This window comes from Diorhabda carinulata, chromosome 7, assembly GCF_026250575.1.
Source record: "Diorhabda carinulata isolate Delta chromosome 7, icDioCari1.1, whole genome shotgun sequence".
NCBI classification, from domain to species: Eukaryota; Metazoa; Arthropoda; class Insecta; order Coleoptera; family Chrysomelidae; genus Diorhabda; species Diorhabda carinulata.
The window spans coordinates 578,584-605,275 of record NC_079466.1 but is presented as its reverse complement, the minus strand read 5'-3'; the positions used below and the strand labels follow the sequence as shown (position 1 = coordinate 605,275).

At 32.4% G+C, this 26,692-nt stretch overlaps 1 protein-coding gene across 3 annotated transcripts in view; it reads left to right on the top strand.

Moving 5' to 3' along the window:
• Nucleotides 1-26,692, top strand: part of LOC130896213 (mucin-2) — a 275,551-nt gene that overhangs the window by 35,553 nt on the left and 213,306 nt on the right. For all 3 annotated transcript variants that reach the window (XM_057804149.1, XM_057804150.1, XM_057804148.1), the window contains exon 2: nt 26,284-26,500. In XM_057804149.1, the coding sequence (XP_057660132.1) occupies nt 26,346-26,500 (155 nt within the window). In that variant the 5' untranslated portion in view covers nt 26,284-26,345. The remainder of the gene's footprint in view (nt 1-26,283; nt 26,501-26,692) is intronic.

The window sequence follows — 26,692 nt, the reverse complement described above, 5'->3', positions numbered from 1 at the left end:
CTTGATAACAAACAAGACTCGTCATTGAAGACTTGATGATAAGTGTGAAAATGAGCGGCAATTATTTTAGTTGTGCGGGATATTGTTTGCTTCCGAAACGGCAGGTGCACGTTTACCTTTCTTCTTAAATTATTTAAAGAATATCTCTGTTTAAATATTTCCAGCCACTAATAATTTGCGGAAAATGATACCCTTTTTTCATAGTCGCAGATAACTGAAAGTATTTGATAAATATAAATGCTCAGACACTTATGTAGAATAGTATTGGTATTAATTGAGATATTCCATTGAGATTATTCTTTGATTCTTTCCTTTTTCCATCATAGCATCTCTTAAACACAAAGCTCATACTGTTGAAATTTCCAGCTGCTACGTTTTTTTCAACTGAATTTTCATTTTCCGTATTATGGCTGCATTCTTTCTCTTTTACAAAACGATCAAATATTCTCTCTTTGTAAATATATTAAATTTATTTTCGACTGTAATAAATTTTTTGGTATTCAAAATGTTGAAAAACAGATATAAATTACAAATGAGTATCCCAAAAATTTATAAAATGGATAACTTACCATTTTGGATTAATAAACTCGAAAGCTTGAGCTCTTTTTCTATACAAATGGTTTTGTTTTCACATATTTGTCTATGCAATAATAACGAGTGTCCGGTGGCTAAATTAGGATTTGATTTTCGAATTTTTCCGTAACCATTGAGCGGTGGGGGGGGGGGGGGGGGCAAGCAGGTCGTCGCGAACGAATGAAAACATTGAATTCTTCACGACAAGTTTGCGCGATAATCCGCGTCAGTCCGTTCGCAAGAGCGCGGCGGCCTTGGAGCTTCTAAAAACTATAGTGCACAAAATATTGAACTAAATTGTCCCCTAAAAGACAAAACCCCCGCTTAAAACATTAGCATCCACTTCACATTCCCAAAGTGACGGTTTGGTGTGCTTTGTCAAGCGGGGAAATGATTGGACCCTATATTTTTGAAAATCGTCAAGGGCAAGCAGAAGACGTTGTTGCTTATAGGTGAATACTTAAAAATTATTTATTTCCAACATTGAGAGAACATCTTGCCTCGCCACAACCTGCTAGGGAGACCACCCAGGTCCCCGGATCTTAACCGCATGGACTTTTTTCTGTAGGGGTATCTCAAAAGTGAAGTTTATGTAACAAGTCCGGTAACAATCTCTGAACTATAAAGAAAAGTCAATGGCATCTCCAGCGAGTGGCAAGAAGTACCGAAGCCTGGTTCCAAGAATGTGTCCAGCGTAACGGCCAACATTTGGGCGATGTAATTTTTGAAAAATAAAACCCGCAATTGTCTATCTTGTATCGATTAAAACTAGAAATGCATATGTTTTGTAGTTTTTTAGTTTCTGAGATTTTAATTCCTAATTTTGTCAGCGGACACCCTGAATAAACGGGAATCCCCCGTAATTTTACCAACTTAACGAGATCCAAAAATGTTTGTAAGTTACTAGTTGACTAGTAAAATTTTGTTCAAGTATTATTTATTATTTACATAAAGGTAAATATATCAGGATCAATCAAACAACTGTAGCTCTAATCTTTGTTTGAATGAATGAATGTTTGAAACAAGATATCCATTAAAAATACCGAGCTCACCGTTTTTAGATTTTTATGTGTCCGTAGGAAGCAGTGATAAAACTAATTTATATGCAAATTGTAAGAATATTTTCATAACAGAAAGCTTGTGTTCAGTTTCTTTGACAATGGAACTTTTTCTGGGAAATTCAATTATAGAAGTATGGAAGTAGGATTTTACTCTTTATTGAAATAATTGAGTAATGAACCCAAAAAGTACAGTTCAATGACATTTCTAATTCTTGATAAATAATGTACTTTCAGTTATTCAGGCTCTCGATTGAGTTCCCACAAATTTACTCCTTCAAAAACTAGAATTTTGTGGTATTAGGAGAACAAAAAACAGTATGTAGATGATAACACAACCGCATCCGATGATATCGAGTGGGTGTTGATAAAACGATAAAAGTCCTGCGAGTGTATCCTCACGTCCTTTGACTCGCGCCTGAAAATTAAATTACCACGTATTGACTATATTGTTTAAAAAGAGCGAGCCAAGTATTTTTAATACGGCAGCTAAAATCATTTATTCCTGATTGTTACACTGTTACACACAAAAATATCAGAAATAGTTACTGCCATTTTGAAAGGACTATTTACTTATTACTAATAATATTACAGATGTGTTGCGAGAAATAATTGAATACCTTCATTTAAACAACCTTTTCTTTCTGCAATAAAAACAAGTGAATAAGTAAATACATGAATCGGCATTTTGTTCAACTTCTGTTTCCTCGCTACAGCCCTGAACATGAAGGGCTTCTCTTTAGCTCACTGCTACCAATAGAAACGGCTGCTGTAGTCGTATACAAATAAATTCAAGAATGGACACTTTACTGCTCTCGAACAATCTCGAAACTGCTGAATGTTGATTTCAAATAATAAGTCACATTTCATGAACGACACACAAAAGGTGTTTGTTAAATATATAAATAGAATCAAGAATTGATGAATGTTACTTCCCCCTTCGTAAAGATCTTCAAATTATACACCTTTTAAAATATTTACTAGTGATAAGAATGTAATTTCAACCAAATCGCTTCGTTTTTATTTGACAAAAATGCTATTATTCTGCTGGTTTCTTTACATGAAGATTCTAAGCGATTTTTCAAAATGAGATCTTTCAAAACAATCTCAACTTTGTGCTCTTGGTTAAGATGGCGGATCCCACTTTGCGTCTACTGTAGTATATATATATATTTTTTCATTTATTTTCAGATCAGGTTATTTCTTTCAAAGGTTCTGCAAGCTTGAGTACGTCTTCTGTTCGCTAGCTGATTTAGATCGAAGAACTTGATGTATAAGAATCATATAAAATACTGTTTGTAGATCTCGAGAAACGGAAAGATGATTGGAATAGATTTTGGATGATGACTGGACCATATTGTTGCATTAATTATCAAACAATGGATGGGAACAGATTAATACAGGAATCACGAGAACACTTATATCCAATAATAGATGAGAGAGAAAAGGGTGAAGAAGAACTTGATTGTTTATTCTTATCGGTATTCTTCATTTCCTATTCAATTCAATGAGTTTTTCGTAAAATATTGGTTGGAATGTATTTATATCCTTAATAATACAATGTATTATGTAATATTGTGGCTTCACTTCCTTTTCTGCTCATAATAAAAACATATCAATTCGTCGTTTTCGAGATCGTAGGATCCATCTATTACGGTCCTAGACGTTGGAAATTAGTACTTCCTCTTCCATCAATAACATAATTTCGGATAGGCTTTTGAAATGGATTTATAAATTTATCAAATGATCTTATTTCGGTTGGCCTATTTTCAAGAGATTTGAAATGAATTGAATAAGGAAAAACATTGAAAAAAATTATTGTATTGCATTCACGTTTTTATTTATTCATCTTTTATTTACGTACGAATTGGTCTGTGTCTGTCGTTAAACTAAGCGAGGAACAGACCCATTCTCTTGTTAGGTTAGGCCAGGTTAGGTTTACTATAGCTGAGTTATTTAGTGGCTGATATCTTCAGAAAAATATATTTCTCTTTGGTTTAAAAGTCAAATAATTCAATTACTATTGTGACATCTAAGACCTAGAAAACGCCAAGATATGATATTATGATTCCAAGCTAGGCAGCTACAGAAAATTATGTACTCGTATATCAAGTTTTAAGTAACTGAATATTATCGAAAACATTGTCTTTATCAATTTTGGAAAACATACACGACTGTCTATAAAAGTATAACGTGATATTTTCCAAGTGAACTGGGAAAAGTTTTCGGGATAAAATATTGAAAAAATTATTTTCATGAAGTAGTATGGAATGGAATAAAGTAGACATTCTCGGAAAGTTTCCGGAATAAAATTTTGATAAGTGCAAAATTTTTTCTAAATTTATGTATTATAAATCATGGAAGAAAATATGGAACATCTATGACGTGTTCCATTTTTTAGGAGTATTATAAATGTTCATTTCATATATATTTGAATATTATACTGAGTACGTTCATGGAATGTGGTAAATTTTTTGTAAAACACACCACAGCACTAGCATTGATGGTCGATTAAAAATAAAAAAACCAAGCACGCAACATATCCCTAGAATGTTATACGTATGTAGTTCAGGGAGTTAAGTATACAACGACCAAAAAGGATCTATTGTATTCTCTTTTCTTGTTGTGGCACTGGTGGTCCTCAATATTTACAGTTGATCTCCCAGTTAAAATTCTCTGGAGTACCGTTGTCTCTCACAGTCAAGTATGTTCTTTATTCTTTTAACCTACCTCATTTAGCTTGTTGAAGTATTCCCCAACGAGTTTGAATTTTATGATATTTGTGGTTAGAGCTCTGGCGTCTGTTTGTCTATCAAACAGGACATATTTTTCAACTACATACATTTCTGCTTATAAATACTTGATGTATGCTTAGGGAGTGTTTGGTTTTGGTCTCGTACACTCCTATTCCAGTTATGTCTGCTGTTTTTAGAACCATTCGTTCTATAGCCTTCCTCAATTAATTGTAAACTCTTCACAACTGACGGCATAAAGATCACTAATTATTTTCACCAATCAAAATGTTACGGAACTCACTGTTTACGCTACAACTACAGTTACACTGTCTGTAAAGACTTTCTTTCAGTCTCTGAAGACGATAATTTGGCCAGGTTGGTCTTCGAGCTGCATACTTTACATGCATTACTTTTTTACTGTTCTAATTCGTAGGGTTAGACTCTTCAGTCTTCGAATAGGATGTTGGTTTCCCAAAGGCTGGAGAGCCCCTAAGTTTTTAAGTACTCACAAATGCACTGTCTGTATACTGAAGGTTATTGTGAATGTCGGTGTAGTGTAGCGTATTCAATATAAACTGTAAATCAATAAAATTTGATAGTCCGCCTCTGCGAGCAACGCCACAACAATGTTACTACTGTGATACTATTTCATTATGAAGAGATTGTCGGCAGGCCATCTTCTCTTAATACTATCTCCATGTAATAACGCAACCTAATATCGATATTGAAATAAGACTGTAAATTTGTTATATTCCCTTAAAACAATACGTAGAAGTCGACGGCGATCGAATTATTGCAATGTTATATTTCACAAAATATTTGAGTATAACCCGGTCATATTTCCATAAGTCTCGAATTTTCTTGATATTTATATCACTTATTGCGAAAGTTTTGAAATAAATAGAGAGTCCTATTTCATTTTACTTCATGTTTATTATAATTAAAACAGTCTTATATACAAACACAATATAGCTATAATTCACAGTCCTAAGTTTTGTAATATTTAACTTAGATATTATTAGATCCATTACCCATTTTTGATTATTTTTTTAACAAAATATCAAGAGGTAATTGTTTGGATTCTTCGGGCAAAATTTTTCGCAATGAATCCGTTTTTAAGAAACAAAAGAGGTGTAGGATCAGAAATGTGACATTCTTAAGAGACATTCCTGAAATTCTTTATATTTAGAAAACGATTTTCCTTACCGGGAGGAAAATGCCTTTCCCACTATGACTCGAAAATTACACCACATAGTAATGTAGTAGAATAAATATTTTTACAGTGAAATTTAGTGTATCATAGACTAAATTTCTCGTTTTTAGAAAGTCGAGGCAACTTGCTGCACAACACAAAGAAGCAACAATATTATTTTATGTGACACCGATTCTACGCTGTCGGAAACATTTTTGTGAGAAAATCTGAAGATTGATTTCTAATGGATAAACCTAAAGTACCAACTAAAGTTTTGCTCTGTGTGTATCTCTAGTATTTGAAATACTTATTTTGATCATTCTAGGTCTCTCACATAAATAACATACGCAGTATTTGAATTCATGCCATTTTCAAACCTCATCAGAAAATTCTAAAACGCTAATTTCTGATATTTTTATTAGTTTGCATAACCTAATAACATTATTTAAGTGATTGGGCTGTTAATTTTGATTAGTAGTATGAATTATGTTCAAAATGCAACGACGATATTTAACTATGAAAAATGTACTTCAGGGAAGCAACTATTCTAATAAATTCCGATTAGAGAGCTTTAATTACTACTTATTTTCAAATTTGTTACATTATATAATTATTCAGAGGAAAGTAGGAAATTAATGATTCGAAATATACTTGATGCGCTAATTAGGATAGAAAGCACGTTGTTGAGTATTACATCTAATTTGTCGCACAAAGATGTATAAACTATATTTTAAAATTGTTGTCAAAAACGTATGTAACAATTATCAAAAATGTATCGATTGTTATTGATGATACACCGATGATACAAGTGTTTTCATTTTTTTCATTTCATCGACAAAATGATACGAATTTATATATGAAACACCGCAGCGGGTCTTTCATGCCCATGGCTAGAAATCTCTCTACTGATTTTCTCCATCTCCTTTCGATCACAGCTGCAATGCGCCAGTTTGCTATCGCTATCCCTAACTTCTGTCTATCTTCCTTACATGCATCTAACCATTTTCTACGTGAATGCCCTCTTCTTCTTTTGGTGCCTTCTCCACTCGTTAAGGATCTTTACACTCACCTATTTTCTGTCTATGTGTCCTAGTCAACGCAGCAGACCATATAACTTTTTGATCTCTGCATTCGTTCTTTTTCTCCATTCAACTTGTATCCCTCCAAAAATTTTTCTCTCCCATGTCTTCCTATTATCGAATATTTAAATATCGTCCCATTTTCATGTTACGCCACTTCCACTTGTACTCTATCGAACCGGAGCTCCTTGTTTTGCTCTGTTGTCATTTTTAATTAGTTTTAAATCAAAAAGTCGTTTCCATTTCTATATACTTGGTCTTATCTTTTTATACAGTATCTTTTTGCTGTCTTATCAAATAGTAAAATCATTTTTTGTGGGTCCTATTTTTTTCTGGTTATAAGAACTTGTCTTTTGCTATTATAAATCATTCCTTGGGATCGTAATCCACTATCCCTGATAATTTAGTAGGAAATCAAACAACAGGCTTCCTTCTAAGGCTATGTATTCGGTTTTGCTTAGTGTCATTTTCTCCAATAATGTTAATTTGTTTGTTAGGTATTCCAATGCCTATTTAAAGTCGATAAAAAATCGATTCAAATGCAGTCTCAATGTGCATTCTGAATTGTTTTTAACACAAAAATTTTATCTTCCTTCCTCTACTTGTTTTGCCAAGTATTTGTTTAACCTGTTTCGTATAATTCTTGCTTGCACTTTATACTCAACATATAGTAAGGTAACGCCTCTGTAATTATCGCAGTCAGCCTAATCTCCTTTCTTATCTATGGTGCAAATAATTGCTTCATCCCTTTGGCTTGACATCTTTTCTAGTTCCCAGATTTGAATATCCGGTTTTGCAAAGCCCCACACTTTATTACTACTTCTATTGGTATATTCCATGCAGATCAAAAATGTATTGCTTGTTCAACGTTGAAATTACAAAATATAAGCAGCTGTACAGAGAATAAAAACACGCATAAACTCAGTTTGGAAATTAATAGATAGATTATATCATTACAGTAATGAATATAGACTTATTCAGAGTGAGACATTTCTCAAGAAACTTGGCAGAATACTCTCAAATTCAGTTGTTCAGTTTCTGCTTATCCGATATTCATGATAGAAACACCGAGTTGTGATTTACATGGAAGTAAGCCAAGACATGTTCACTATATTATCGTGACACGTTCACTTCTTTTATTCTTTGAAACAAGATACGAATTTTGAGTAGTATTTTTTTGGTATTCTACACAATAAAACAGCGTTCCAATGGTTAATACATTAAAATATATTTCCAGTTATCGGAAAAAGATATATTTAATTGAATAGGAAAAATAGATGACTATATATTTTATTATATCACTTTTCATGATCTCCAATAATATCATAGGTATATTCAAAACGGTATAAATCATTCATGCTACCGAAGGTTTCTAATTTTGATTAATTAAATATATTTTTCTCTAATTTCGAAGCCGGAGCTCTTTCTAAGAACTGAGGAAACAGCTTTATTGGAATGATTGTAATATTTAGGAATGAAAACATTTTCACAGTTTCGATAAAATCCCACTCTTCGTGTACTCACAAATCCAACTAAAATCCTTGTGAAAATTTTCATGATTAATGTCTTGAGCCGCAATAATCTAGCAGATTATTCTTGTGTTCTGTTGTGATGTGTAATTCCATTCCGAAATTAAATTTGGGAATGAATAGATTGACAAGAACCTGCGAAATAGATGAAAAAAAAAAACTACAATTAGGTTATAAAAGATAACAACATGATCAAATTATTGTCCTAGACATTTTATTCGCTTCAGTATGAAATGGAACAAGAGCTTTGTAAAATCCCATTAATATTACCATCAACTTTGAACGCGTGAAGGCAAAAATAACGTTATTACAGTCATGTAGTGAGCTGGACCAAACATCTGTCGTTTATTCAATCAATTCGCTAGGTCGGAACATTTTTATATCCAATAGTAGTATAACATGGTGGGCAATAACTCTTGGAACTCTTGAAATTGTATGAAAAAAAGAAAACACTTTGGAGTATTGTTCTTGGTTTATACACGAACACCCATCTTTTAAGAAAACCCTATAAAAATAAATCATCTGGAGATAGATCTGGACAGCGGAAAGGCCACGGATCATCTTCTCTGTGGGAGATAAAATTCTCATTTCTAGTAGTGTCAGTAAGAAAAATAAGTTTCACTTACTGTCAGTGCCCATTTATTAAGAAAAATTGAGCACCCTGTATCTCATACATCTCAAGAATTCTCACACATGTTTATAAGAACTTTTCGTCTTAAAATGGTGTGACGAAGTGCTCAATACAATATTTTAGATTGCTTAGAAAACACTATGTATATAAATATAGTGCAAAATTGTATGTCCCAACAGTTAATTATATTTAAGCTGATTTTACACAATAATTTTAGTATACTTTTGAGAAACGGTATTACAATATGAATTTTTGTATTTTGGTCAATAAATCGTAATATTTTTGTATATTATTATTGTTACGAATGCTCTTTCGCCCCGGAGCCGGTCCTGTCTAGATCCTGTCTAGATAATATATAGAAATTCTAAAATTCGGCGCTTTTGTCATGGTTTTTATGATCCGCGGAATCGTTTGATTCTTGTTTCAAATAAGTCTGTATTACGAGGGTATATATCAAAATTACAAAATTTCCATGTCAAACTAGTTTATTATTCAACATGTCATGAACTACATCGATATTTCCGGGGACTGATACAGAAACTGGCCTTCCCGATCGGTCATCATCTTCAATGGAAAATTTACCTCTTTTGAAGTTTGCATTCCAATTTTTCACGGTTACATACGAAGGACATTGATCACCAAGGGTATTAAGCATATCTTCGTAAATCTGCTTACCTCTTAATACTAAATACTTGATGATGGCTCGATACTCCAATTTTTCGATTTTCACAATTTTGGTGGACATCTTTTTTCTTTTAATTTATTGCGTAACTCTAGTTTTTTGGCGTCAAACTTTACACCGACACTTCTAATAATTTATTGTTCGTTGTTATGGTAACGCAATATTTTGTTTATACATGGAACTGGTCTAGGCTAACTAGATATCAATACATTCTCGTAATGCAGGCGGTTTATTTACAATGTTTTATTTCATTAATTTCTAGGAAGGTCTCTTTATTAATTTGTTTTGTTTTATAATTTTCTAGAAGTTTTAAGAATTCTTTTAACATAAATACATACATATAAGTAGTTTGTATAGCGTAATTAGTCATAGTAAACAGACCGAAATAGAGAATAATAGAAGAATAGTAAATTAACAACGTGAGAAACAGTGTTCATTAATACACCCCACGAATAGGAATCGTATAAATAAATAAGAAAAATCATTACATTATTATACTTGTTGAACATGTTGTAAGAAGATAGATCTCGAATCTCACATTCTCAGAGGAATGAAGAATAAATATAATTAGGCAAATTCTTTTTACATCGTCTATCTACTCGGAAATTACTCGATATTTTACCCAAGCTCTATGTTCAGGAAATAACCGATACCGAGATAACAAACCTGTTTATCATAATTTAATGATGTTATGTTCTATGTCACTATATAGACACGTACCAAAGACAGTAATCTTGTTGAATAAACTAACTATATGCAAAGACGTTCACCTCCGAAATTTCCCTTCTAATCCTAATTCTGTTTAAATTTGCTCTGGATATTCACTATATTGGTGATGAATACAGTAGTTAAAAAAGAAGTTTCTGCGCCACTTAATGATAAAAAACTGAAGTTATAATCGAATATATATATATATATATATATATATATATATATATATATATATATATAATTAGATAAAGTATATATATATATATGAATATTTTTTTTAATTTCTTATGTCTTAGACCTTTTTTTGATATATTAATGCATCTAAATGTTCTTGATTTTAGATCTCTTCTGTTTTAAAGATAGTTTTTTTTTTGATAATTTTTAAAAGAAAGATCAATTTTGATGTTTCTTTAAGTCTTTATCAAAATATTTTGACAACAATTATCGAATTATTTCAATAAATATGATATTAGTATAATTCATAAAGGCCATAATTATCCAAATATTTCACTAAATTAAAATCTAAAACACCAAAAAACAAAAGAAGTAATATTATATATCGAGTACTTTGTACTAACTAGGATGCTGTCTAGATAGGGCAAACATCTCAGTATTTAGAAAATGGACTAAGAGGTCATCAATACGATAAAAAAATAGAACTGCATTAACGAACCATGAAATATCAAAAAAATATAAATTCAATTATGAAGATTGAAAAATTCTTGAAACGGAAGCGAAATACACAAAAAAGGGAATTTTTAGAAATGGTTCACATTCATAAGGACGAAAAAACTATAAATGATAAAAAATACCTAAATATTTTAAGTAAAATTTATAGCTCTACTTTGTAAATTTTAATACAACTACAAATAATTTAATTGACTACTGCTATATATTCTAGATGTAAGGACTAGAGAAAAATTAATTTTTATTATTAGTTCTATTTTGATTTTATTCTCATTTTGATAATCATGATGAAGGTGATCTATTGATCAATATAAATACGCAAATTGTCAGTGTCTATATCTTATTTTAATGAAGACTTGATAAAAAGTTGAAACTTCAATTTTATCTATCAAAAATTATTAAAAAAACAAAGTTTGAAACAGAATAGACCTAAAATGTGTGTGTTTGGAAAGGTTTCCGCGGTCATGATTATGAGCAAAAGAACTAGGTTCACGGGTTGAACTGCGTTAAAATTTCGGAAATTCTTGACGTTTCGGCTCCCACTTTGGAGCCATTATTAACAGAAGGGTTGAGGTAGGGATAAGGTGGTTATTCGTTCATTGGTAAGAAGTGATCCGATTCCGTGGTCTCAGTCTGCCTATTCCTTGGAATTTCACCCCGAGGAATTGGAAAGTAGCTGAAACAGCTCAATACCAACAGTGACTGTGTTACTGTCAACAGTGTTCTTCACTTGGCTTCGTTCTTTATTTGTGAGTTACTAAGAATGGATCTATTTTTTGTTTCTACTACTATCTTCTTCTCTTAATAGAAAGATGGGAAAATGGCGGCCAGTGGGCAATACCGATCACGTTAAAATCTTTAGTTTGTTTGTAACATAATTTCTCATTATCCACTTATCTTTATATATATGTAGATGCGGCGATACAGGGAAAGAACCACAACGATAGGAATATGAACAAAAGAGGAATTATAAGAAGCTCTTGAAGCCATTAGTGCTGGAAATTCTCTAAGATCAACAGGCAAGAAGTTCGGCATACCCTTCAGTATGCTACTACATCGGATGAAGAAGAATTAGTTAATTAAATTAAACAGTTAATTTTGGTAAAATGTAAAAAATATTTTTGATGATTATGACTGCATAATAAAAAATAAACATGATATAAATGAAGCGTCGTTTTATTTTGTTTTAGTTCATGTTAGAAGCAAACCTGTGTTAATTTTGAATGACCGGTAATACCTCAAATGTATACCGGCATTACCAGCAACATAGGGTGATTGTCAAGAAATTAAGAAAAAAATGTCCTTTGTTTTTTTGTTAAATAAATAGTTTCAGTTTATTGACTTTTTTTGGCATTGATGTAAGACTTCAAAAAAAGAAATAAAAACTGATAATTGATTTCAAATAGAAGAATTTGTCTAGAAATTTAATTAATTAAGAAATAACTAATTATTAATAATTTCTAATCTAATCATAAAAGTGATAATGGAGGGTTTTACAAAATGATTGAAAAATATGAAACCCGTGATAGATTGATAAGGTGATTGGTATATATCTTTAGTCCAAAAATGGATCAATGCTCAAGTGACCGCCATTTCCCCATCTCACCCTATCGTCAACCTATAATACTGTAAAACGGAAAGTTACTACTTATTAGTGGTTGATAGAGTTGATAATTTCGTACAATATGAAATCTCTGTCGAATTTTCAAAACCTCATCAAACAAGTACCTGATTATACTTGCGACGGTATATTAACCAACCGTTGTTTTCAGAAAATTGTTGGAAAAGAGCTTAATACACGAGTACAGGAGTTTGTTATAAATTTGATCGAATATTCTGAGATGGGGAAAAACAACGGCGTACCGTTTTAGCTATATTTTAGACAGTGACAAATGCGTTCAAAATATATATAAAAACGGTTAGCTCTTTTATAAAGAAGAAGAAATAATGATAAAAAAAAATAAACCAAACAAATTATAAAGTTTTTATTTTCTCACAATAGACAAACTTTTCAAAATTTTGTCTAAGTTGTTTCGGCTTCTAGTCCTTATATGTGTTTGAAATTTATTTTTGTCGTCTGTTATGGATATTTTTATTTGTGTTGCTCTGATAATGCCAATATATTGAACGAAACGTCAGCTTTCAAGATGATTGGGAATATTCTATTCAAGACTATCCCTCCTCCCCAAAGAAAAGATCTAACATAAATAAGTGTAATTTTAATTTAGTTAAGAGGACAACCAGTTGGAAGACTTTTGTGAAATATATAAATAAGTTAATACTTATATAAAATCCATGACATCCTGCGAAAAATCAACTAATCCCCAGTATATCGTTATTTTGATCAAGTGTTTTCTAAATGTGTCGATTAAAACCATATAAATGGAATGCTAACAATTTAAAAAGTTTCTTCTTCAATTACTTTACCAAATCTTAAAAAGCCGATCTTTGGAATATTAGACATAACGATTATTTCTACTGAGCTAACTGAGCTATTTCGATTAAAAAAAGCTCACTTCAGTCACAATAATAACGAGTAATTAAAATAAAAACCAATTTCTTCGTGACAATGAATATTTTTTGCACAAATACATATTTTTGAAGCTGAAGAGTTTTCTAGATTTGGAACATAATATATACCATATGTTTGGTATATTTGACTTAAAAACCTTCCCTTTTCTCTAAATTTAATCATTTTTCTTCTGACTATGAAAAAAATATTTCGTAATAAACAATAATGCCGTAAAATGAAGCTTTTTCATGACAAACTGTAAAAAATGCTGCCAGTTTTTGCTGTCAAATCGAAGATTCTTGGGTAGTTACTAAATTCAAAGTTAGTACTTTGACTAGATGCCTAAGCATGAATCATTATCGAAGCAGACTAATACAATTAACAAGTTTTTGAAACTTTCATAATCCAACTAAAAGTTTCTTATCCCGAAATCTCTAATAACGTTCCTCAAAAATATTCAAATCTTGATGAAAACGCTCCCCTACTCATCACTCGTACTGCATAATTTTTACTTCTTTCATTTTTCAAAACTCTTCGACAACTTCTGTGAATGCAGCTCCTTTTATTGACAGATGAAAGACTTTCAAACTGGGGATCTCCTATCACTTTACAGATCTGGGAGCCATCAAACATATTTATTAAGTTTCAAGTCAACTTCTTGAATAATTTTAATTTTCATCACAGCACAGAGTATAAGCAACTATTAAATATTCATTTTTATAAATTCATATAAAGGGTTAAAGGTTAAAGGGTGGATAATTATATAAAATCAAAAAATTCTACGACTAATTAATTCAAGTTACATTCCTTATCGAATCTAGTATTATGAATCAAAAAATTATTATTAATTCATCATTAAAACATAAATTGATCAAACAAATGAATAAACGTTTGCGATATGGCTTTTTTTTCCTCTTCCTCTTTTCGAATATCTTAGGTATGAAGAAATTTGCGAATAATCTCAAGGGTATTGCTTGCTCGGTCAGAGTAAATGAATTTTGCAACACTAGGTCTTAGTCTTGCACTACTCTTGGTCTTGCAGATGGTTTTGGTATTGCTTGTTCTGTAAGACCAAGACTTCAAGACTAGGAACAGTCCCACTCACACTAGGGCTTTTATTAAGTGCTTCTTGAGGTTAATCGAGAAATAATAGCATATGAGGGGTTTTCGTCATATTTCAATAAAAATTAAATAATGACACTTCCACAGTGATAGCTAAAACTGTCTATAATATAAATAGGCGCAAAATACAAACCAAACACATTATCGACCTTATGCTTGAAGTGAAACTGAAAGAGTGAGTTCCTTTGTAAGACAAATGAGGACAAAGTTACGCAGTGCTGCTGAGTGATTCCTGAGTGATGATTAATTTGCCATACCTTATATATTTCAATCATACTGTACAAATAGATATGTCTACTAAATACAGATTATTTATTTCAAAGGTCACGTCACCATATTTATTATCCAACTTCCTACGAAGTTTAACCGGACAAAGTTTTTGTATGAAAGCGAACCCCAAACGTGTTTCTAAGCACATTTTCCTGTATTCTACGACCGAACCGTGGAAATATTATATGGAGGCTATTTACTGATATACAGTCTCATTAAATAGTCCCATTAAGGAGGTGTCTAAGTTTCGTGTTGGTAACTTCGAACGGAGACATTGTTGATGACCGCGTTTGAAGCGTTTGGTCTGAAGTATTTACACGACCTAATTTAACCTCAAACAATAGATACTATGGTAGCATATATTACTCCATGTGGATATAATTGAAGTTTATATTAACCGATTTTGAAACAGTAATTTTAGAATTATAGTACGCTAAACATTCATTTCAATTAAAAAAAATTTTGATCAAATAGCAGCTACTGGGAGGCCAGGTGGAGCTGAATCTCACCTAGCACTATGATATGTCTTGTTATTGTGCAGTCCTTCAGCTTAGCTAATAGAAATTCGAAGCAAACGTATCAACCGGAAAACTTCTAGTTGTCAAATCATCCATCTTTAACCATCTTTAACGTACTTTAAATACTAAGAAATTTTTCGTTTTTTTTTTATATATTGAGTTTTGTTATATATATAATATATATATAATAAAAAGCATATCCTGGTCCGAAGCAACGTCTCCACCAATTTTCAGCCAAATAGGTTCGGTCGTTCTTCAGTTATAAACAGTGTAATTAACACGACAAGAGAAGGGTGGATACAGGGTGGTTATTCATTCATTGTGAAGAAGATTCCGTGGTCTCAATCTCCCTAAGCTGGAATTTCTATAGCCGTTGGCGATATTCATACCGAATAAACTGTTTATATCAACACTCACGATTACACTGTCTGACGCGCGTTTCGATAACCAATTTATCGTCTTCAGAGACTGAAGGTAAACTGTAACGCACGTCAGACAGTGTAATTGTGTGTGTTGGTGTAGTGCTGCACGCAACGAATCACCCCTTTTTTTGCTTGATTCCAAAACCTCAATATGCATAATCATTGGAATTTCACCAAGAAAATGGAAAGCTAGAACAAAAAAAAAATATAAAATAATTAAAATAGAAAATAATATATCATCGAGAATACTGTCGACACTAACACAATAACTGCTAGTCTTTAGCTAACTGGTGAGCTAGCCACCTGGACCTTGGATCTATTGGCGGATTTTGGGGTTTTGGAGCGCGTGGGAAGTATATCATTGGCGGGAGGGGTAATAAATGTGTGGAGTTCAGCTTCTCGGTTGTTTTTATAGGAAATGTGGTATTGGAAAAAAGTGGATGACGGAGATGCTTCCAGATTGACGGTCATCTCTGGCTATCGTCCCTTCTGTGCGTACATATTGGATGTTTCTCTATTTCGATAGCTTCTCGAATAATCCTAAAATTGAAGGAGCGAAGTGAGGTGCGAGTTTTGGTTCTATTGAAATCAATTATGTGTCCGGTATGGACACCATTTTGGGCAAGGGTGGAGGAAATATCGGAATTAGTGACAGACAACAAGTGTTCCTATGCTCTGACAGAAATGCGTCGATTTTTCGGGCCAAATTGTTTCAAATCTGACTGCGCGTAACAGTTTTCCCAAGAAATGCAATAATTTGGGCTGCTTATCATTGAACACATCTTCAGGCTTTCCATTGGCTACTTGTTCGTTATTCGTTATTCGTCTGCTATCAGCTGTAGGAAAAAAAACTGACAAAGCCAAAACAACTGAGAACGCGTTAATTTCTCCAAAATCTGAAGGGAATTCCGTGCTTTATGTAGAAGATTGTTCCAAAAAGTTTCATAGATACGTAATAGGGATATTTTCTGTTTACGTGAGCTAACGTAGAATTTTAGTTTTCTTTCTTGAAGCTATATATCACAAGTTTAATCGTAGCACGCGAACGGAGTAAAAGACTCGTAGTCGTCGTCCTTACAAAGACCGTAGAGTCAGCCGTAGTGAGCTGTCAACGTGTTAAAAGAAGTTTTGCATATTTTCCATTCGATGCGGAATATTTTATGGTTATATTCACATTGAAAAATTATATGTGTGAGATTTTCAGACATTTTTCCACTACGCTATTTTACAAAGGGTATTTTTTATCTTGTTCCCTTTTCTTCATTGTTATGTAAAAGCGGGCGAGCTTTAATAATTCATATTATCAATCACATTTGACGAGTATCAGTGTACGTATTCAACCGATCTCGAATTCTTATACATATTCAAACTGATTTTCTAGACTGAAAAATTCACCAGTATTGAGCTCCACCTCTACATCAGCGTTTTCGTTCGATCTTCTATATACCCCTTCTCTATATTATTCATCAGACACCTCTCTTCTCGAACGGCAAAAAGTGAATGAAATAACTCATCGACCAAGTAATTCAAAACAAGGATTCATTTAACTAAGTGGAATGCTTTTTATGCTTTATCACTCAAACATCTTTTAAGATATTGAAGAGACTGTTTCAATTAGTTTTCCAAAAATTACCACCAAAACCGTTTATCCGTTCGCAATCACTCCTGGACTGTCTTCTGTTTTTTCAAAAACCACCAAGTCCAGATACTGACATATTCAATAAATCTGATTTATCAGGTTATGTATGACAAATTTCAAAATCCTGACCTTACAAAAATGACTCACCCTATTGTGAGTAGATCAACTATTTAATTTAGAAACGAAGTCAACACGATTGAGTTGAGTACAAAGGATTTTACATATCATAAAGTCACCTTTCTCTTCTCTAATATCTACTTTAGTGTTTACCGAACTACAGTATCCTTTGATCTAAATATGGAAAAGGTCGAAGGACGTTTTCCCGTTGCTTCCGGCACAAAATCCTAATCCAGGAATATAATGTCTTTTGTTTTTTCAATGAAATTTAGATGCGTCGTATACACTAGATTTTTCCCTGTAATTATTCATGTAGAAAATGAAATTATTGGTATGTTCTATTGTAAAACTGTGAAAAATACAGTAGTGAAAGTGAAAAATAACAAAGGATTCTATCCTCTAGATAATAATAATGGGTTTCTTATATTGAAATTCTACGTAAATTATTGAAGCTTTTTGAAAATTACTCACTTTGGTTATAAAGAAATGAAATGATAACTGGCTCGAATTTTTCAACATGTTTTTTTGCCATCCTCAAGGTTAGTTGGAGAGAAAATATTAAATAAATCTATACTAAACTAGCGAACACGACATACGTTGCCCTCGACGATATTTCAAGCTATTAGGATATTAAACAAGGAATGAAATGAAAGACAAATAATATAATTTGATTATTCTTTATTTTGGAATAGCATCAACTTTTCTAGAAACATTGATTCGTTGTAATCAATAATGTTTGTTTAATTTTATCTTCATGCGATTTGATGAGCAATAATTTATTCAATTCTTGAGGTGTATAGATGAATACATTTGAAATGCATGCATTAGAAAAAAATTTGATCTTCTAGATCCTGACTTTGTGATTAATTAATAGTAATGGCAAATGCCAAACGAAATGGATGATTCTGAAGGTTTCATTGGGATTCGTGGCAGTAGAACAACTTCACCTTCAAATTTCCGGTTCACAATTGTAGCTTCAAGAACATTGCCTATAATTTTTTTTCAACTTATTTTATACCGTTGTATGATTTAGATGCATTTAAATTAATGAAGAAAAATGATATGTGAGTCAATTTTTAATCGCAAGTTATGTGGTGGCATTCCTGTTAAATCCAGTGAATTCAAAAATTCAACGGGATATTTGAGTGCAAAGCATCTTTCGTATTTATCATCTGACAGACATTGTCTGGCAGTTTGATGCATTGTGAGTCTCCTTGTAATGGTTTTGTTTCATTTTCAATGTTGACCGATTGCTCGGAGGATGATAGTTATAAATAAATCAGGGATAAGTCAATTTGTTATAGATTTTCAGGTTTTGGTGGTTTTGTAGTCTAAACATCAGAATATATCGATTAAACGGGTTAAAAGGGCGACTTTATCAAGAGGGGAAATGGGTCAAATCAGAATTTTGCTCTTTTCTTAATGAATACCAAGTACCAAGCCAATACACTAAGCTTCGACTTTTTAGTGATAATTATTCAGGCCAGAAAAAAACCGAGCGATATCAAGGTTCTGCTTATATCTGACAGATTCAGGTCGTTTCCAGAAGGTCGCTCAGAATTTCCCTAGTTTCCTCCGGCGTCACAGGGGTTTCGTATTAATATCTAAGGCTTTAAAGAAACATGACTGCATTTTTGATGTTCATGAAATAACTGACATAATTTTGTAAAACTCATCACAGTTTAATAAGTTCACGGTTCGTGAGGTTACATAATCTGACATAGTTTTGGATTTCAAGAAATGGCCAAAGAGGTTCTACAAAAAATGTACTTTCAGATTAGTACTCTCTTTATGTTCGTTTATGAATCTAAGTTAAAAGGATGTTTTTATACCCCACAATAAATGATATTTACTCATTACAACTTTTTACTGGCCGAGACAAAAGCAGATACTCTTTTCCCACCTTCTATTAAAGCTGACCAAGGTCGAGGGCTAATAAAAACTACAAAGATGGAAGATATGAAACTGAGAGCCTACATTCCAGACGAGCATCGGGGATTCTTCGAAGAAATTTGTGACTGGCCAATTGATGACAAATTTGAAGAGATTACCAGCGATTTGGAGGCTGGAGAAACCAACGATAACCCATAAATCAGAAATATGGCCTAGAATCTACATCTTTGATTGTTTTCCTCTTTTAAACTCATTAAAGTAATTATACTATGTGTTTAGTAAATTGTAAAAATTGTCTAACAATAAAAATAACAATTATTACTTGAAATTTAATGGTTCTTTATCTCCTTACAATTTAATTTTTTTAAAGGGTGATAGTTCCACATTTTCAGATCCACTCGTTTGCACATAAAAATGCAACACCACCTACCGCGTTGATTTAAGAATGTAAATTTTCCAGCCGTTGAGTTGCAGTATAGATGAATAACTAAGATACCAACTGCAGCGTCATCTCCCGGACTAATTTGTGAATCTCAATCATTCAGGCCCCCACTTAAATTCATTCACAAGAAATGATTCAAATCGATCCAGCCGTTTAGTTGCAGTATTGATAAATAACCTAGATACAGACTGCAGCACTATTTGCCGGACTGATTTGTGAATCTAAGCCATCCATGGCGCCCCCTAAACGCATATAAAAAGTCATTCAAATCGGTTCAGCCGTTTAGTAAGAGTTTAGTGACATACGCACGTACGGTAGAATTACATATATATATATAAGATATTAAAAAAAGCTTATCACTGTATTATCTGAGAAGCAAGACTCTTCGGAATAGAAATGTTGGAGATAAGTTATTATTCACGTTATGGGTGGTAGAATAAAATATTCATTTTCTTTCTTTATTGCGCATTCAACACAAATTGTTTATGCATCATTGTCAAACTCCGATATAACTCGACTAGGTAAACTATTATATTTGCGTTTATTCGTTTCCAATTTTCTCCAAACCATTTCTGTAGGATTGAACACACATTAATACGGGATCAGGCTGAATCTAATGCTCATGAGTTTGCAAATGCTATCAAACATATTCGTTTTTCAAATTATGTTTACACTTCGTAACAATTCCTTTTTGTGGGAATCTTTTTAGGACTATTTATGTTCCTAGTTTTCATAAATTTTAATATTATGATATCTTAGTCATAACATATTTAGGCGAAATGTTTGGTAGGAGCTGATCGACGAAACATTTTTCAAATAATGTCGCGATCATATCTTTGTGGTAATTCGCATAGAATTGAGGAGTGATTTCAGTAATAAAAGTAATGCATTTGGTACAAAACCAGCATGACAGTGTCTTAGGTTTCCAAAGTTGTAATTTTCAGTGATTATTATAAAAAAAAGGTCAAATGATAACTGGCTAAAATAATGTTGATTCACTAACACATTTCGGCACAATACACCTTCTCATTCACTAATGCTGCAAAAAAATTAGCCATCCATCTCTTGACACACAATACAATTATCAAAATTATCAATCTCGCTATATTTAACAAAGTCGTGTGTTTCAAACATCTATAATATCCCCCTCTTGTTCAATGTTCATAATAATACCGTTTTCTGACTGATCTTCATGTTTTAATCGTAGGCACTCTAAAAAATTTAAAATAACTCTTTGATATGGGACTTCTAAATCTAAACACTTGACAGTTTTCGCCAAATAACCATCATTCTCAATGAATTGCGTAAAACACTGTGATTCGCTACTGTCAAAAATCGAAACTGTAATAAACATTTTAATTTATTATTTGATCTGAAGATTTCCAGGCGCACGTTCTTTTTGACGGAACTTCATTTCTTACCAAGATTACTAAAAATATGTGAATCAGTAGAATTTACTTTTGTCGTGGAAATAAGTATAATAAGCGCTTTTTCAAAACCCTGTTTATCAGTTCAACGATCGAAATTATTTGATAATTTTTGCAGTCCTCCAACTCCTCCACTTCCTTATAAATTTCTTCACTTTTGGAATTTGTTAGATAAATTATTATTTTTATATATCTAATAAAACAAAAGTTTTGTTCTCGACGTAACTGTGTGATGTTTCATACATTTTTCGTACTACTACGTTCTTTACTTGATTATTATACTGGATTCGAATTGTCTAAATTCTTGACAACAATCTTTATCCAAGTCACGTCTATTATTTTTCACAGTATGCTGTGAGCTAATCGTAATAAATTTTTTAGATTTTTCCCGATTATTTCATTTCGTTTCAACATCAAAATTCCAACAAATTATTTTATTGCAAATCAAATTTCCCATTTGTTTGTTTAATTACAAACTACTCTATAATGGAAAACAATTATTTAATTGTAAATTGTGAGTAAATTGAATATTGATAAATCGAATCAAGTTCATGTTAGTGATCATAGAATCAAAGTGGCATGAGCTTGCAGTGAAAACAACCGAAATAATCTGACTTTAATGTAATTTTCTTCGTCAAATTGGCTACCCTAACATTCGTTTTTGTACAAAAGCAACTGTTTAAATTTTGTTTTTCCCGTCAGATCATGTCAATTAATGCTTAAGCGCCAAGTTTTAAACCAGAATACATTCAAAAGAACATCGTCGGACTATTATCAACACCGTTTTTACTTATGAGCTTACAATTGTTTGTTTCATTCATTCCTATTGAATTATATATGAATTATTCAACAACATGCGTTACAACTCACTACTATAACTCACCATAATAAATAGGAGATTATTGAAATTATATAATTTCAATAGGAATAGTAACCGCTTAATTAAGAGATCTTTTACTCATTGATTATCGCGAGTCAATCCACGTTCTAACCATTTTCTTTTTTAAACTAAAATTCTTTGCATGTTTTGGCTTTTTCCGCTATTTTTCTTCACTTTTTCCTGTCCTGGGTATTACTCCACCATCCACGGATTCTCACAAACATAAAAATAACTAAATATAAATAAATAAATTAGTTTTTGATTGAGATAAGATATATTATATCTTAACAATATTGTACTATTGATATTGAGCGTAGGCAAGATAACTTTGGTCTTGAAATCCAATATTTGCATGATAAATTCATGATTATCTATTCCAAGTTAACTTTAGATCTAAGGTCCGTGATTTTCCTGATAAACTCACCTACAATTGTGGTATGCAATCAAGTATTTTTCTTAACAATATAGTTCATGCCTGTATAAAACCTATTTTTCACATATTTTAAAATCCAGTGCAGCTGTCCATCTACCTCCAGCAATTATTATTATTTTGGTTCCATCGATGACTGTAATTCTTTTCACTGAAAAGGATGCATTTGGGATATCGTAGAATATTCAATTGGAGCCAAGCTTATGAATCCCTTCCGTTTCAAAATAGATCTCAGATGACTTTGTAATCGGATGGGAACGTAAAATCGACTAAAATTGCGACAGGTTGTTACAACGAGGAATGTCATCGTAAATTTCCAAATAGTCACTGCGGCATTTTTTAAAAACTACAAGGTGATGGTATAGAGCCTGTGGTAACGTTTCTTTTGACTCCATTATGCTAAAGCCACAAAATATCGATTGCTAGAATTGTTGATAAGAATACAAACATCTTCGTTTATATCAAATATATTCTTTGAGACATGCCTGTACCCTAGTAACTTCGTGACCCTTTGAAGGAAATATATTTTCCTTATTCTTTCCGTTTGAATCACGATTATGATTTATGATCTGCATTTGTCTTTTTTCATAATTATATGAATTTCTTTGCACTAAAAATAGATGGAAATAATTGGTATACAAAGACTTTTTTCTTTCTTTTCACACATTGAAAGTTCTACATACGAAGAGACAATAAAGAGCATTTTGTAATAGAACATAAGTTCAGTTTATTCAAATAAAAACTTAAAAATATTATATGATTTTCAATTCTTTCTCTTCCATTGTAATTTTACTCCTTTGAAGTTCATAATCTGTTTTAATTTGTTAATCTGCTAATTTATATCACTATATGCATACTATAAAACATTCTCTATTTATTTCTAATGAGAATATGTTTCAGTAACAGATAGTAATAGCACCTAAACTGTCGAAACAAATCACAAAATATTTTCCGTTCATGCACAAAACGCGTTGTTTTGTCCAGACGGATTTTAATACTGAAAATATACGGAAATATTTCATTCAATCAGTAAAAAAATACGAGCTGAGGTCAATTAAGACTTTGAGACTAGACGGGAAATTTGGCTCTTCAAAATTGTCATCCTTGATGGTTCGTCCGCTTTCTCCCGCACAGTAACTGTCCAGTAGTTTCCCGCCAATTGGTGCATCAACTCGTTCATCTTTTACCTTTCATTTCGAGGTACACATATGGCCAGACGGTTGGAAATACCCAATCCACAACGTGACATCAGGGTTACCATACAAGCATATGTTAAGAACGAAGATCTTCAAAACCCAGATGGCTGCATCCCAAGTGACAAGCTAGAAAAAAGGAAAGCCTGCTCCAAGTGTTAGCGTCAAAGAAGAGGAAGACAAATCATAAAATGTGACCAGCCAATATGCCTGGAATGCATCAGAAAAATTTGCACTTGATTTACTACTTTTTCTTATTTATTCATCTACCCTCTTGAAAAAACGGTTTCTTCATATTTCACGGTTTCTTTCATTTCTCACCTAAGATTCCTAAATTACAAATTGGTATTTTAGTATAACGTGCCAAAGAAGCACAATGAATCGAAGGCATTGAGAGTTTAAATATAGCTTCATATCGTCATTCTAATGTCTCTAAATATGTGAAATATTTTATCGATATATTACAGGATAATCAATAAGTTAAATTTAAACTTTACAAACGATAACGCTAATAGCATAAGAATAGTAAAATATATGCTACTAGTTCATAAAAAGAATGAACAATCAGTTTTCCAATCAAATAAGAGGTGCTTGTCATAAACGTTAACGACTTTACCGATTTTTATTCAATTACGTTTTTATCATAGCGCTGTTTTTATATTGCCGTCGATTTTATCACACTACGAATTCCATCATACAAAAAAGTCCAATTTCAAACAAAGCATAATATTCGTTCGTATATTCTCATTGGATTGTTTGCGGGTTGAATAAAAACAATTGTTATTTCAATGTATAATAAAATATAAAACTAGATTTAATTTGAATCGACGTCATTATTTTCCATGTGACCATGACTTTCTATCTATTGAATACTCTTTTTTTCCAGTTTTTTTTTTAAATTCGGGAAAGGCGACCTAACTATTGAAAACTAAATGCAAAATTGACACGGTTAGGTAACGTACTAGAAAATTCAGATACGCCTTAATATAACCTTGCAGCGTGCTGGTGCTCCTAAAGTACCTAACGAAACCATAAAGGTTTGAGACACATTAGCAATACGAGGATGATCCTAAAATTACCTGGCCCAGCAAAGAAAACACAATAATTTTGGGAAAAAATAAATTCATTTTTCAACGTAATCTCCTCTTAGTTCCATACACTTTTCCCAGCGATGTTCGATATTCTTGAATCGTCAATTTTCTCGTCTTCATTGTTGTAAAATATTTGATCAACGAGACATTTTCTAAATTTGACGAATGTGGTACATGAGGGAGCAATTCATCAATTTTGTTTTGTATTGATGAAACAAAACTTTCTTCTTAGCCAAATGCGGTCGTTTTGCTTGATTTCATCGCTCAAATGCTGCAATAAGTTCGCATAATACTCGCAGTTGATAGTTTTTCCTTTTTCAAGATAGTCAACGAAAATTATCCCAAGCGCATCCCAAGAAACTGGCGCCATGACCTTGCCTGCAGATGGAACGGTCTTTACCTTGTTTGGAGCCGGTTCTATCTTTTCAGACCATTGTTTTGATTGCTCTTTTTTTTCGGGTGTGGACTGATAGAAACCCATTTTAATAATGAATAATAAAAAACTTGAAATATATGCTGTAGAGATTGTGTACTTTCTACTACAGTGGTATTTTTCAAGCAACTACCGTCATCTCTAAATCCGACCAGGTACTTGTGGGACCTTCCTCGTACGCATTTTCTACGTTTTGCATTGTAAAAAACAACAGAGATGTTTGGATTTACTTCTAAAGTCTGTGAAAAAAGCCCCTCAGCACGTCATCATTAAACTGAAGTTTCTACTTCTAAAAACTGATAAACATAAGTCTATTGAATGTAAGCCGTGAGTACCACCTACCACAGTTTCATAAATTAAGTTTCCACATTATTAATTTTCAAGTAAAAATGTCTTCCTCTTAGTTTTGATATTTCCTAATTTTTTCAAATATTACGACTTTCATGGTTCTTTGTGTTCACAATCGGTGGTTCCGAGATATTGATAAAATGATAAATTATTGAGTTATATTTATGTTCATTGTAAGCAGATTGAAGGAATATTTGTATTAAGGAGAGGTGTGGCTTTATTAACATAGAGGCTAGCAGTGGGGCTGGAGTAGAAGACACTAAGGCATAGATGAAGAGAGTATGATGTCAAACTTGGAAGGGGCCATGTTGGTAGAGTATTCAAAATCAAGACTGGAACGGATGAGAGGTCTTTTGATTCCTAGTATTATAATTTTGTCGGAACACCCTTAAAGATGATTTGTTTTATGTTAAACTTCTTCATACAGATCCATTTATTAACGGATTATATGATGCTATGATATAGTTTTTCCAACAATATTCAATTTTAATACTCTACTCTAATTGTCTATCGATTTTCGAATCTCTTGTTTGTCTATCACTGCAAGGTCTTTAGCAGGTAATCAAAAAATAAATGTAAAAGTCATTTGTTCTGAGATACTCAATATTCAACTCGATGTATACAAATCTAAGTGAAATTCATGGTGCTGAGATTTATCTATCTTTTCAGATGAACCATAAAACTGGACCAGATTGGACCAATGACATATAGTGCGCGAAGCAGTTCGGAAAATGAGCCGAGACGAAATGCAGTTAAGAGATAGATTGCTTATGCTCTCGGATCCACATAAGCCTTTTAATGTTAAAAGAAAACCCACTCTCACTAAACAATCTTCAAAATCAGGTCCTAAACTTAGCGTACAAGATTTCGTTCGAATGGATCCAGGGTAAGTATTTTATGATATTTGAATATGAAATTGGTTATTCTAGAATACATTGAATTAATTAAAACAAAAAGATTATGATGGTCCGCACACTTTAGAAAAATGGAAAAACGACAGGGATAAGGAAAATTATCGAATGGAGACCAAACAAGAAAAGGTAGAGGTCAGGTAGACCAATAAATGGATGGGAATATC